Below are 15,386 nucleotides of genomic sequence, written 5' to 3'. Positions count from 1 at the left end.
GTATATGATGTGGAGTTACACTACTCATGTATTCTTATAAGAACATGGGAAAGTTGTAGATGAACACAATATCTTTATTTTTTATTGTGCTGAGAATCAAACTCAATGCCTCACACATGCTAGGCAAGCCTTCTACCACTGAGCCACAACCTCAGCCCCTGTTAATTTATTGTTTTAAGGCTGTCATTTTTGGCTTTGGGTTGTCTAGGACCTCTAGTAGTCTGCAGATAAACATCACTGTTGGCAACTGAGGTAAAAATTGTTATCCATAAACTTGTTGCTTTCCCAAGCATTCAACATTGCTCTAGCAGTAGTCTTCCTTAAGTGAATTCAAGACCAATAAACAAAATTAATGCTTTTAAAGAGTAAATGTGTTTTTCATAGGAGAGCCTAAGCTGCTGTGAAGTAAGAAATTTTATTGATGCAAAGTTTATGAGTATGTCAAGACAGCTTCTCTTTTACTTCTTTTTTAAATTTTGAGACAGGGTCTCATTAAGGTGCAGAAATTGACCTTGAACTTGAGATCCTCCTATCTCAGCCTCCTGAGTTGCTAGATTTACAGGCATGCACTACCATACTCAGTTCCCCTTCTCATTTCTCAGTGGATATTTTAAAACATCTATTCCTTATGAGGATATTTAAACTTTAAAAAATACATATATTTCAGGGGTTGAGGGCATTGCTCAGTAGTTGAGCATATGCTTAGTTTGCACGAGGACTGGGATCAATACCTGCACCAAAAAATACATATATAACTTACTGAAGTATAGGTTTAGATATTTCAATTGCCTTTTAAATATTTGGTTGTAGGCATTGTTTTACAATCTCCTGAGAGCAGATGGCTTTCCAGTTCACCAGTAGCCTATACCTAACAATGAAGAGTGGCATATGATCACTTATTTTTCTCCCTTGTTTCGCTAGTACAGCAGTTTAATTATTTGTAGATGGTTATGAGGGTACCTGTATGAAGTTTGTTATAATTCTCAAATTTGAAGGATTTAACCTCAGAATTCAATTCTTTCCAGCACCCCTCCTTTTTTGAATGTTAGCATTTATTTGTATTTTCATGGCCTTTTCCCTAAAGTTGAGTGCAGATTTTACCTTTGGTTACACATGTTACACATATTGTTCCAGTTAAAACAGATTGATATGGTAGTGTTACTATAGTAGTTGAGGCAAAGGAAATTTCATAAAGCACAGGGAACATCTAATATGATCTATAGAAAGCCATTTTTTAAAAGGTCATTAAAATACTTATCTTGGAGTTCAGAACTTTTAAAAAGCTTTCTTACATCTAAGGACACTAAAGGGGCTTGTCTAGCATGCACAGGGTCTTGGATCTGATTCTCAGCACAGTACTGGGGATTGAACCAGGGTTGCCCTACTATTGAGCTACATCCCCAGCCCTTTTTATTTTTTTTGAAACAGGGTCTCACTAATTCTCTATACTGCCTTTGTACTTGTCATCCTCCTGCCTCATTGTTTTAGAGTTTCGGGATTACAGTGTATGCTGTGGTGCCCAGCACACACAAAAAAATTGTGAAAGAGATTATATATGAATAATTTGCATTCCCTGGCTCATGATCTTTCTAAAATTTCAGTTTGAAGATAAACTTAAAACAAATTTATCTTGGAATAAGTTTGCTATGACAAATTCTCCTTTGCAAGGTCTAATTAGAATTTGGAAAATTAATATAGCAGTTAGTAATCTAAATTTCAGTGAGAAATTGCTCGTTTTAGTCCCCATTCTAAAAGTGAGAAAAGGCAACAACAATAACAAAATTTTTGTCTTCATGATCCCCAGGTAAATGCTAAAGGAGTTAATGTTTCACATTATTTGGCCTTAGTAAAACCATAAGTCCTCTTCCTAATTGAACCTATTCAGAAGATCTATTCAAGATTGTATTTCTAAAGGCAGATTATTAGTTATCTCTAACAATTTTCATTTTCCTTTAGGCAAGGGGAAAAAAGGCTCCTAACATGAAAGAAATTATTTCATGGCCATTCATTTTCTTACTCATAGATGCATAGACCTGGCCACACAAAGACCACTGCTGTTTCTGGCTATAACATAAATATTTAATTAAAGGAAAACCTACTTTGAACCATACTTATGCTCATAAGGCATAAAGTGTACTAGCCTTGGGCTACACTAATGTCATTTCCCAAAAACATCTGTTACTTATCCCAGGGTTTTTGCCAGTTTTGCAAACTCAGAAAGCTTTCGCCTGGCTATCCAAATGTGTTTAGGAGATGAATTTTTAACCTTTGAGCTGCTATATCCTAAAGAGAATAGCCAACCAATTACCACTATTAGAATCTAAACTTAAAATAAAATGAGAGCGTCCTGCTGGGTGTGGTGGCTCCGGAAGCTGAGACAGGAGGAACTCCAGTTCAAAACCAGCCTCAGCAAAGGCGAGGCACAAAGCAACTCAGTGAGACCCTGTCTCTAAGTAAAATACAAAATAAGGCTGGGGATGTGACTCAATGGTTGAGTGCCCCTGAGTTCAATCCCCAATACCAAAAAAAAAAAGAGTCCTAAAAACCAAGCTTTTAGCCCCATTGTTCCTCTGTTTTAAGTTTGGCCATGTTTAGCTTTTGATTGCCTGGAAACTCCAGTAATCTGCAGATAATGCTTTAATTCATTGTTGCTTTAGTAGTATTCTCATTTTAAATTACTAATAATGTGTTGTAAATAAATGACTACTTCCAAAGATTCTTCTTTGGGCTGGGGTTGTGGCTCAGTGGTAGAGCATTCACCTAGCACATGTGAGGCCCTGGGTTTGATCCTCAGCACCACATACAAATAAATAAAATAAAGGTATTATGTCCAAATACAACTAAAAAATAAATATTTTAAAAGAAATAAAAATAAAAGATTCTTTAATAAATAACAAACTGGTTCTTTTCTGGAAGCCATTCATTATTTACCTGGATCAGACAAAGATTTTAAAGAAAGTTATTTCCTGCTGAGTGCAGTGGCACATCCCAGAAATCCCAGCAGCTTGGGAGGCTGAGGCATGAGAATCACAAGTTCAAAGCCAGCCTCATCAATTTAGCAAAGTCCTAAGTAATTTAGTGAGACCCTGTCTCCAAAAATAAAAGGGCTGAGGATGTAGTTGAGTTTTAAGCACCCCTGGGTTCAATCCCTGGTACCAAAAAAAAAAAAAAATCATGTGATTCCATTTCCCAAGATTATGAAGTCATGTGTACATTTCTCTTACAGTTAGAGAAAAGTGGTGGTTAGCTCTGTTAACATAACTAGTTCAAAAGGCAATTGACAAAAGTAAGATGCGAGGTATCACAGCATAAGCAAAAGGGATAGGAGTTTAATAAAGGTACAATGCATGGCATTAAGTCAGTGTGGACAGGAAGGCTTGATTGACCTGGCATATTAAAATGGGTTTTATTTTGGATAAAAAACAAATTGTAGGGCTGGGTTTGTAGCTCAGTGGCAGAGCGCTTGCCTAGAATGTGTGGGGCACTGGGTTCGATTTTCAGCGCCTCATATCAATAAATAAAATAAAGGCTCATTGACAACTAAAATATTAAAAAAAACCAAGCATTGTGAATTCAACCTCTGGCTCCATTCTACACTTTAAAGAAATGCTAATTCAGGCCAGCTGTGATTTAATTCTCATATTGAAAGTTAAACTTCTTAAAATAGCAGAGTTGAAAGTTAAGTTGCACAGTAAGAGCCACCCCTCTGTTTTATAATCATCTTAAGTGCTATTTTTTAAAAATATTTTTAGTTGTAGATGGACACAATACCTTTATTTCATCTATTAATATTTTTTTTTAAGTTTTAGGTGGATACAATATCTTTATTTTACATTTATGTGGTGCTAAGGATCGAACCCGGTGCCTTGTGCATGCTAGGCAAGCACTCTACCATTGAGCCACAACCCATACCATCATTTACTTATTTTTATGTGGTGCTGGGGATTGAACCCAGTGTCTCACATGTGCTAGGCAAGCATTCTACCCCTGAGCTACACCTTGAACCCCTTAAGTGCTGTTTTTTTTTTTTTTAATTATTATTATTATTTTTAGTGTAGATGTGGACACAGTGCCTTTATTTTGTTTGTTTATTTTATGTGGTGCTGAGGATCAAACTCAGTGAAGATTTTTACATTTTAAGACCTTTACATTAAGACTTACATTTTATATGGTATATAGGCTAGAACTCTGGACCCCATCACTGGGGTTCCCACCTTAATAGATATAACAATGCAAAAAGAAATTAGATATTTGGAAACATGAGATCAAAGAAAAATAAGTCTCAGTAAATTCAATTCAAAGAAATGGGGTCATAATCCACAGAGACAGAGGACAACAACAGTATAACTGGAAACTGGGTACAAAACTCAATAGGCTTGGTTATAAAGGGTGTGTTTTATTCTTAGAGCAAAGGGCAAATACAGTCTAGGACATTTATGTTTTAAGTGATTAGTTTTAAGGAAGAAGATTCTAATTCAAATATAAAACCAAATTGCTATTTATGAAGGCAAAGTTCAGTAGTATATCTCTGACCAATCTTCCTTTGTTCTCTAACTAGAGTCTTGATAAACTATTTGACATTCTCTCTATCTGGAATAGTCCACTTGTCCTGCACATGCATGATCTGTCTCTTTCTCTCTCTGTCTCTGTCTCTCTCTCTCTCTCTCTCACACACACACACACACACACACACACACACACCATTATCCTTCTAGCTAATTTCCACATATATTTTAGGTCTTAATTTAGACGTCATTTCTTCTGAGAAACCTAGTGCAGTATCGCCTAGACCCAATGAGGTGCTGTCTCCAATACTCTGAACTACTGTAGCCATGTTGTCACTGTGTATAGTGATTGCCTGTTTACTTGTCTACTTTGTCCAATAAACTCTTAAGTTCCTTGATGGAAAAAACTAAAAAAAAAAAAAAAAAAAAAGACTTACTTTTTATTTTGCTCCTCTACAGACTGTTGAATAAACTAAATCTGTTCAGTTCCAAATCAGGGTTGATACTAACTTGATCTAGTCATCCTGCTTCACACCTTTGTCTTACCATTTTGTTCAGGGAACCATTTTCTTGATTTTCACCGGTACTGTCAGGATGTAATAGAGGGTATATGGATGAGGAATCCTGGATTACTGCTGTTAAGAAGCTTAAAGAGCTTGGTGTGGTGGCACACACCTGTAATTCAGTTTAAAGGTAGACTCAGCAACTTAGGCCTTAAGCAGCTCAGCAAGACCCAGTCTCTAAATAAAAGTAATAATTTTTTTTTTTTTGGTACCAAGGACCACTGAGCTGTATCTCCAGCCCTTTTTTGTATCTTATTTATAGACAGGGTCTCACTGAGTTGCTTAGGGCCTTGCTAAGTTGTTGAGGCTGGAAAGCTAACTCACGATCCTCTTGCCTTAGCCTCCCAAGCTGCTGGGATTACACCAGGTCCAGCAAGAACTTCTTAATAGGTAGAAAGACGGTAGAAGTCTGTTTTTCAAACAATAATAATTTCTGGATGCAGAGGGGAAGGTGCCTTAGCTTTTTTTTTTTTTTTTTCTCCTCCTCCCATAAGAAACAGAAGAGAGATTCAAACTGGGAGGCTAGGGCTTCACTAAAAACAGGAGTTTCGGGGGCTGGGGATGTGGCTCAAGCGGTAGCGTGCTCGCCTGGTGTGCCTGCGGCCCGGGTTCGATCCTCAGCACCACATACAGACAAAGATGTTGTGTCCGCCAAAAACTAAAATAAATAAATAAATATTTAAAAAAAATAAATAAATAAAAATAAAATAAAAAAAAAAATAAAAACAGGAGTTTCTCTGAGGATCTGGCCACTGGGAGTGGGGCCAGCTTATATTTAGTGGAATTTGGATGTGGCGGGGTACGAGGCTCAGTTTATTCCATCTGCTGCAATAAAACTGAAGAGAAGTATGGTTTCTCCTTTAAAATCCTAATGCTGGGGCTGGGGCATAGCTCAGTGGTGAAATCCTCATCTAGAGTACGTGAGACTGGAGTTCTAACCCCAGCATTTCAAAAATGAATAAAATCCTGAAACTGAGTTTAGCATCTTGCCTTAGGGCTCCATACTTTGTGTGTATGTGTAAAGAATTAGTTTGACTTTCTATATTTCACATAAGAATTTTGCTAAATTTGTTTAGGCTCCAGGACACTTGGTGGCACAAATATTTGACAGGGTGATGCTCCAGCTTTCCTTTAAGAAGTAATATTTTTTAGGCTCTAAGACCTGCCTTCTGACCCTAAGTTTACTGGGGTGATAGAGTGGTGGAGTCTTCCACTGGGTTGGAAGGCTTTTTGGCTTTGGGTGGCCTGAAGTGCAGAAGAGCCAGCTGCCTTTTCTCTCCTTCCTCTTGCTGGAGTCAGAGTTCAGTCCAGTCTCTCTCCCCTCACTGCAGTAATCCCCACCTTGAATAGTCTTCCTTGCTATCTTTGGCAAGTGATATGAATAATTCTTTCTTTAAAGTTCCCTATCCCTCACCTCCCTTTCTCTGTCCTCTGACTCAACACAGTTGCTTAGTGTGGAGTCTTACATTTCCCTTTGAGAAGACAGTCTCCAGGTAAGTTTGTTTTCTTGTGAAGAGAAGAAAGGTGCTATAGAAGAGCATAATACAGAGAATGCAGATGAGAGATGCTTTATAGCAGGGTATGGTGGTGCACACCTGTAATCCCAGTGACCAGAAGGCTGAGAAAGGAGGATCACAAGTTTAAGGCCAGCCTTAGCAATTTAGCAAGACCCTCAGCAACTTAGGAACACCCTGTCTCAAGATAAACAAAAGGTCTGGGAATGTCACTCATTGGTAAAGTGACCCTAACCCTAGATTCAACCCTCATCTACAACCCCCCCCCAAAAAAAAAAAAAAAAGAAAAAGAGAAAAGAATGGAGAGAGATGCTTTCTAAATTAGCCTTACATGTCAAGGCTTGATTTTTCTGTGTTAAAAGGAAATTCATCATGTGAACTTTAGTGTGGAAAAAAAATTTTGAGACAGTTAATCCAAACATCATTCTCACTATAATGTGTGCAGTAAACAAACTTGGGAGAAGCCACTAGAACCCAGATGTCTGGGTGTGTGGTGAGGCTGTTCCTTAAGGCTTTGCCTTGGTCATTGACTGGATAACCAAGCAATTCACCCTTCTAATGAGAAATGCTTTTGTGTATGGTGACATAAGATAGTGATAAAGTCACAAAAACAGTGTTATCCTCCTTCAAGTACTTATTAAATTGGATTTGATTTAGGTTGAACAAATTTATGTGACAAGCACTGGGCTAGGGCTGGGTTGCAGAGATGAATCAGGTAGGAACCTGGCCTCAAGGACTCAGGTTACTTGATGAAGCAGGTAACTAAATATTCTAGACCCTTAATACTTAAGTGTTATGAAAGGGATAATGATGTGCTTGAGAGTAGATGGAATCTTTCTGGATGTGTCACAGATTTTTTTTTTTTTAATATTTATTTATTTTTTTAGTTCTCAGTGGACACAACATCTTTGTTTGTATGTGGTGCTGAGGATCGAACCCGGGCCGCACGCATGACAGGCGAGCGCGCTACCGCTTGAGACACATCCCCAGCCCAATGTGTCACAGATTTTTAAGAGCTGGGTTTTATAAGATACCAACTGGTAGAAAAAAGGAAGGGTATTCTAGACAGAAGAAATAGTGTAAGTAAAGATGGGAATACTTGGGACTGGGGAATATGGCTCAGTTGGTAGAGAGCTTGCCTCACATGCACAAGGCCCTGGGTTCAATCCCCAGCACCCTCCCCCCCCCCCAAAAAAAAAAAAAGATTGGAACACTTGTTCTTAAAACCTAATGTGTGGCCAGAGCAAAATGTCCTGTTGTGTATTGGGAGAGGAAGAAATGATGGAGTTGGAGAGGAAGCTAGAAAATAAGCCAGGTCAGAGTATGAGTTATATTGAATGCCCCTCTTAGGACAGACACTAGGTAGATGTGAGCATCAAAGGACCAAGTTTATCTTCTATACCAATTATCGTGGCAGGTATGAATTTGTTTCCCTGTGGTTAATTTTTCTAAACCAAATAAAATCTTTTTTTTTTTTTTAACCAGGGATTGAATCCAGGGGCACTCAACCATTGAACCACATCCCCAGCCTTTTTTAATGTTTTATTTAGAGACAGAGTCTTGCTGAGTTGCTTAGGGGCTCACAAGTTGCTGTGGCTGGCTTTGAATTCACGATCCTCCTGCCTCAGCCTCCCAGGCTGCTGGGATTACATGCTTGTGCCACCACACCTGGCTTCTCAATCAAATAAAATCTAACTCTCAGTTTTGTTTGTGTGAATGGCCAAAAATTGAATTTTGGGGACTGGAGTTGTGGCTCAGTGGTAGAGCACTTGCCTAGCATGTGTGAGGCCCTGGATTCGATTCTCAGCACCACATATAAATAATAAAAATGAATAAATAAAAATAAAAAGGTCCATCAACATTTAAAAAAAAATTTTGAACTTTGTACGAGGTAGTAGTTGGGGGCAATCTTGAGTTTTCCAAGAATCTTAGGGTGGGGGAAATTTACACGGTACTCAGGAAATGGGGAAAAGGAGCCCAATCTTTTTCTTGGGGTGCTCATTATAGTTACCTTGGTACCTGCTGCCACACTACTGATGTTGAGAGCTACTCCTTTATTTCCTCCAATCATCCAGCTCATTAGATTTGTGTTGGCTCAGAGAGGCCTCCCCAGTTGTCCTTCCTGCATTGAGGTGCTTCGGAGTCTCTGTAAGTATAGGCAAGTGTCCCTCCATCTTGGGCACTTTGGGGAAAGGAAGCTCCAGTAGTGTCACCTCAATTCAAAGGTACTAGCTTCCCATTTTTTTCTAGGACAAGCCATCTTAATCTTCAAGGCCAAAAGTTCTGTACAAATCCTGTCCCTTGAAAAACTGCTGTACTTTTGAAGTCAATGGCAACTTGGATGAGCTAAATAAATCTTCATCAAAACTATGATAATGGGGGCTGGGGATGTGGCTTAAGTGGTAGCGCGCTCGCCTGGCATGCGTGCTGCCCGGGTTCAATCCTCAGCACCACATACAAACAAAGATGTTGTGCCCGCCAAAAACTAAAAAATAAATATTTAAAAAAAAATTCTCTCTCACTATCTCTCTCTCTTTAAAAAAAAAAAAAAAACTATGATAATGGAGGCTGGAGCTGTAACTCATTAGTAGAGCACTTGCCTAGCATGTGTGAGGCAGTGGGCTCAATTATCAGTACCGCATATAAATAAGTAAAGGTACATCAACAACTAAAAAAAAAATTTTTTTAATATGTAATTGGTGCCAGGCTCAGTGGCACAAACCTATAATCCCAGCGGCTTGGGAGGCTGAGGCAGGAGGATCCCGAATTCAAAGCCAGCCTCAGCAACTTAGTTGAGGCCCTAACCAACTCAAAGAGACCCTCTCTGTGTGGGGATGTGGCTCAGTGGTTAAGTGTGCCCCTAAGTTCAATTCCCCAGTAAAAAAAAAAAAAAAAAAAAAAAAAATATATATATATATATATATATACACACACACACACATATATACATACACACACATATATGATAATGGGAGAAGTCATGTATCTTTATAGTGATATCTCCTTTTTTTAAGAGAGAGCTGTCTTACTAGAAATTTCAAGCCTAACAAGGAAAGGAAAAAAATGAAGTAAATTGTTATAAATTATTTACTCTGGAAAGTATAAATTGGAGAGTTATACTGTTTTTCAAAAGGACAAGAATTAATCTCTTACTGCCCTGAAATATGTTTTTGAGAATCTCTCTCTTTTTTTTTTTCCCCAATGCTGGGGATTAAATCCAGGTCCTTGAACAAATTAGGGAAGTACTCTTCACTGAGCTATATCCCCAGCCCTTTTTTATTTTTGTTTTGAAACAGAACAAATTGCCTTGGTTGACCTTAAACTTGAGATCCTTCTGTCTCAACCTCTTAAATAGCTGGGATTATAAACATAAGACACCAAGCTTCTATTTTTGCAACATGTTCTATTTTTTAGCAGTTTGGGCATATTTGGGGAATAGCCAATTCTTTGGGGGAAAATGTAGGAAAGTATCTGGCTATAGTTTAAAATTTATCTCCTTACATTCTTTTTATTATTATTTTATTTATTATTTATTTATTTATTTATTGCTAATTGGACTAGCTTAAGCAAAATTGTTAAGAATTTCTTACATTTAAACAAAGGATTCCAATGCTTAAGATAGTTCTACTTCATAATTTTAGGACAAGGGCTGTGGATATGGCTCAATGGTGGTGTGCTTGCTTAGCATCATGAGGCCTTGGGTTCCATCCTCAGCACCAAAAATTTCCATAATTTCAGATCCTTAAATAGCTAGCTTTTACATTGTAGCATCTTTTCAGCTGCAGCCCCTTGCAAAAATCCTATACATCTCTGTATTTTCAATTCAGATTCTTGGAAGAGGTAATCAAACTAAGAACAACTTTTTACACCAGGCCACAGGTCTATTGAGTCAGTCTTTTGGCCTCACCTTCTCATGTGTGTGAATGAGAAGACACTGGAATCACTGCTTCACCATTTAGTGCTTTGTCCTCCTGGACCAACTGTCTATACTTGCTGACCTTTTATTTTGCTGCAGGAGATGTGATTTAATAATATTACTCTTTCAGAGAATTAATTTTGCAGATAAAATTAGATCACAAAGGTAAAAACACTAGCAGAGTCCAGGATAGTAAACAAATTGTTACCATCTTTGTTGTGAGAAAGACAATGTCCTAAATGTTAGCAATATGGAGATCGAAGTCCCAGTTCTCCAGCATGGGAAACACAGGAAGGTCACCCTTGATCCGGTAAGGTGAGTACCATGACAGAACCAGAGAAGGAAGTATTATCCCCTAGTGGGATTACACAGGCAAAGGAGATTATTACATTTGTCTTCTGTATTTATCCATCTATCCAGCTTGGAATCAGAATTCAGATGTGGATGGTTATGTCAGGTTCATGTCCTTATTTATTTATTTTTGTGGTGCTGGGAATGGAATCCAGGGCCTCACACATGCTAGTCCAGGATTCTATCACTGAGCTACATAAACTCTAAGCCCTCATGTGCTTATTTGAAAATGAAGTCAGATTTATTTGTAGGGAAGCCTGACTTAACTGGTTATCTGACTTCATTTCTTACCACCCATGTGACTGGAATACACTTCTTAATCCAACGAGCTGCAATTTCTTCTGTGGAAAAACAGATAATAATGTAGGTTGAATATCCCATATCCAAAATGCTCAGGATCAAAAACAATTTAGAGTTCAGATTTTTTTGGATTTTTGAATATGTATACATGCACGATGAGCCATGTTGGACGGGTCCCAAATCTAAACACAAAATTCATTTGTTCCATTTACCATATGCATATAGCCTGAGTCATTTAAACACTGTGTGGAATTTTCCACCTGTGACATCATGTTGGTGCTCACAAAATTTCAGATGATAGAGTTGTGAAATTAATACTATTGTTATTATCTGTCATTTGTTGTGTGCTTACTAAGAACAGGCTATGGATTAACCTGAATTATTATAGTTAGGATGACTGATGAGCCCAAAGTCTGGAATGACTCCCAGATGTTGCTAAGCATCTTTATTCCCTCATGATACTGAGTAATAGTATTAAGCTGGAAGCCCTGCCTTTCCCTTTTTGAGCTAGTTTGTTTGCTTGCTTGTTTTCTTTCCTCTCTCCTTCCCACTGAGGTCATTTTCAAATGCTCCTTTTCCTCAAGGAACCCTCATCCCAGGCCCCTCAGGGTTCCAGCCTCTTTGTCCCTTAGCATTTGAATTGTCCCTGGCTGCTCTGAGGCGAGGTCCATTGTCTACCTGGACAGATCACACGCTTTCCTTCCTTCTCCCCCTCATCCTGACCCAGAATGGCCTCTGTCTTCTCTACATCCCCAGGTTCAACCCAGGGCTGAGTCCCATGGATTTCACCTTACACTTCACCAAACGAAATGACACCTCTTCAACACTTTACTTTCCTCATTTCTCAAGAGTATGGGAAATCCCTGGGGCGGGAGCAGATTCTAGAACTTCAGAAAGTCATGGATAAAAGGATCCTCAGTTTAGCACTGTGGCGCACGCCTGTAATCCCAGCGGCTCAGGAGAGGAGGCAAGAGGATCGCAGGTTCGAAGTCAGCAACTCAGCGAGGCTGTAAGCAACCTAGTGAGTCCCTATCTTTAAATAAAAAAATAAAAAGGGCTGGGGATATAGCTTAGAGGTTAAGCACCCCCAGGTTCAATCCCCCGTACCAAAAAAAAAAAAAAAAATCTTCAGTTCACTTTCCTGTAAAATGAGTTTCTCCAGTTCTTGAACCACACGGAACCCCCACTCCCAACCCCTCGCAAACTGGGAACAAAATTCCTGCTGAGAAAGGAAGTTGAAGGACTGCAATCCCTAGCCTTGACAGCCAAAGAAGCCCGGGAGCCGAGATCTGTCCCCTGGCCCCGTTCTAAGTTGGGATAACTAAATCTTCTCTGGTACAGCATCTGCTTTTTGTTTCTACAAATTGAACTGCTTTTGGGTGGCTGGTGGGGAAAAGTAATCAAGTTGCTTTTCTCCACTTTGATCAAACTGCATACATAATGTTTATCTTTTTGAGTATTTCTTATTCGAGTGAGGGGTGGAATCTGGCAAGCCGGATCCAGGTAGGGACCCTAGGCTAGGCTGCAGGGGACATTCTAAAGTTAGAGTAGCGAAATGACTTGCGCAGACAGTTTAGGAGCAGATTTGAGACTCAAACCTGGGTCTCTTGACTCCTGGCCACAGAGAAGTCCACGATCCCCCAGCTCCGGTCCTCACAGGAGCAGCCCCAAAACCAAGGTGACAGGGACAACCCTGATCCTCTCTGCTTCGGGACTTTAGTGCTACAGCTCGCGCTGCCGTTGGCGACAGCTCAGCTATCCAGGGGACTGTGGGAGCTCCCCCGGGATTTGGAAAAGCTCCAGCGCGGGCCCTTCGAGCATAGGGAAGTTTCTCCGGGCTGCCTGAGGCTGGTAAATGAAGGGGGTCGCCCGGGGCGGAGAACAGAACCCAGGCGTAGGTGTAGAGACCGAAGCTCAGCTCTTGGAAACCCCTCTGCGGCGCGGCGCTGCGCGGGCTGGAGCAGTGGCCGTCCCACCCCTGGCTTGTCGGCCCCGCCCCCTGCAGCCTGTTCCCCGGGCAGCCCGGGCAGCGCGCAGTCAGTCGATCCCTTCCGCCCGGCGTGCAGCACCCGAGCTGCCAGTGCAGTCGTCCGCTGGGCTAGGCAGCGGGTTTTCAGTCGTGCGCGGCAGCATGGCCAGGCCGGTGCAGCTGGCGCCGGGCTCGCTGGCGCTAGTTCTGTGCCGGCTTGAGGCGCAGGAGGAAGCGGGGACTGCGGAGGAGCCGGGTGGGCGCGCGGTGTTCCGTGCCTTCCGCCGAGCCAACGCGCGCTGCTTCTGGAACGCGAGGCTGGCGCGCGCCGCCTCGCGGCTGGCCTTCCTGGGCTGGCTACGGCGCGGAGTGTTGCTGGTGCATGCACCCCCCTCCAGCCTGCAGGTGCTGCGCGATGCCTGGCGTCGCCGAGCGCTGCGCCCACCTCGAGGCTTCCACATCAGGGCGGTGGGTGAGTGCAGGGCCCCCGAAAGAAGCGGCGTCCCGCGCAAGCTGCAGGGACCGGTATGCGATCCCCTGCCACAGGGATGAGACACAACCCAGAGAGAACAGGAGTTAGGGGGTGAGGGAGCCAGTCGTGTGACTGGAGGAGGGCTGGCTTGCTGAAACACTCTGGAGACCGTTCCTCCTGTTAGGACACTGAAGCGTCAGACCCCAGGGTATGCCTAGCTCCAGGATGCCTCCTTTCCGCAACTATTTAAAAGTTCCTACATAGGTTCCTGGAGGAAGGAACTTTCTACTTAGAAAAGTGATGCTATGGGCCGCCAGAGCTGCAGTCAGAGGGCAGGGGCTCCCGTCTACGCTTCATAGGAGAGCTTAGGGAAGAAGGATCTGTCGAATCTGGCTTCTCTCCCCCTTCCCCCGCCCTCTCTCTTCTAACTAAACTACTGACTTGGAGTGTCCTGCTGTACTGCATGGTGTGGTCGTTTGGGTTCAGGGTCTAGCAGGTTTTGGGTTCTTAACTGCTGGGGAAAAGAAAGAGGTGGTGCTCTGGACACAATCACTCCCATTAACCGAATAGACAAGCTTCCACATCCCCATTCTTTGTTAGAAAACAGACGGCAGCATTTTGCCAGTATAAAATAGCTTCTCATTTGAGAAACCAAGACTGCACCAGTGAGTGGTCACTGATACTGGCCACTAAACTAAGGTAACAATGCCGCAACCAATCATATAGCCTAGTATTTATGTGGGTTGTATTTATATGGGCTTGTGAGGTCCATTTGATGGAATGTTGTTGACAAACCACCAGTTGTTCCAGCCCTGAGTTTTGATTCCAAGGAACCCCTCTATCTTAGTCCATAAATCTTCTTCCTCCTTCCATCTAAGGAGGAGGAGCAGTAAATAAACAATTGTTTCAGTCCCCCAGGGCAAAAGAACAGGGGGGCAGGAGGCACCTGATGCTGGGTGTCATCTCTCCAAGGATAGCTGAAGCAGCTACAGGCCAGTGCAGCTAATTTTTGTTTGTATTTTAAAATTATTTGTTTGTTTATTTTTGCTGTACTGGGATTAACCCAGGGGCCCTTTACCATTGAGCTTTTTATTTTTTATTTTGAGACACAGTCTTGCTAAGTTGCCCAGGCTGGCCTTGAACTTGTGGTCCTTCTGCCTCAGCCTCCCAAGTAGCTAAGATTACAGGTGTGCACCACCATGCCTGATCAGTGCAGCTAAACCTTGGCTTCTCATCTCTATTCTGTCTGCCTCCTCCCCACTCCCACATTTTTTCCTTAAAAGTAGCAACTACAACAAAAAGCACTCATTGCAAAACTATATATGCACATTTTATCTTCTTTTACATGAAGGAGTGAGTGAAGAAAATAGTTTTCTGGCTCTGAGAGCAGTGAGCCAAGTAGCCAAGCCAAAATCCTCACAGGGAAGGGGTCTTTCAGACAGGCTGGATGAAAAACTCTTTTCAGTTCTGTGTCCTGGTTTTTTCTGGTTTTAATTAGTGGTTACATTCTCTGGTTCTCCCACCCCCCACCCCCCTTTCAAAGGGTAAGCATAGAGTCTATTGCATCGAGGGAGTAGGATGCAGTGGGGATCTAGACCTGGGAGTGAAATAAGAGAGGGCTTATGCTAAGTCAGAGGCAGCCATGATGCCACTATCTGGGCCCACCAAGCATTGCTGAATACTGATATAGAGACAGAAAATTTCCTTCCTATCATAATGGACATTATTGAAATCCCTGTAACAAAAGACAGATGTTGGTACACACCTGTAATCCTGGCTACTCTGGAGACTGAGGA

At 41.5% G+C, this 15,386-nt stretch overlaps 1 protein-coding gene across 2 annotated transcripts in view; it reads left to right on the top strand.

Moving 5' to 3' along the window:
- The first annotated feature begins 13,209 nt into the window (after nucleotides 1–13,209).
- Stox1 (storkhead box 1) overlaps nucleotides 13,210–15,386 on the top strand; it is a 59,201-nt gene continuing 57,024 nt past the window's right edge. For both annotated transcript variants that reach the window (XM_046419808.2, XM_046419809.2), the window contains exon 1: nucleotides 13,210–13,590. In XM_046419808.2, coding sequence (XP_046275764.1) covers nucleotides 13,281–13,590 — 310 coding nt within the window. In that variant the 5' untranslated portion in view covers nucleotides 13,210–13,280. The remainder of the gene's footprint in view (nucleotides 13,591–15,386) is intronic.

This window comes from Marmota monax, unplaced genomic scaffold (assembly GCF_021218885.2).
Source record: "Marmota monax isolate L192 unplaced genomic scaffold, Marmota_monax_Labrador192_F-V1.1 WCK01_AAM20220418_F8-fsc00019, whole genome shotgun sequence".
NCBI classification, from domain to species: Eukaryota; Metazoa; Chordata; class Mammalia; order Rodentia; family Sciuridae; genus Marmota; species Marmota monax.
This window is presented reverse-complemented; position numbering and strand designations above follow the sequence as displayed.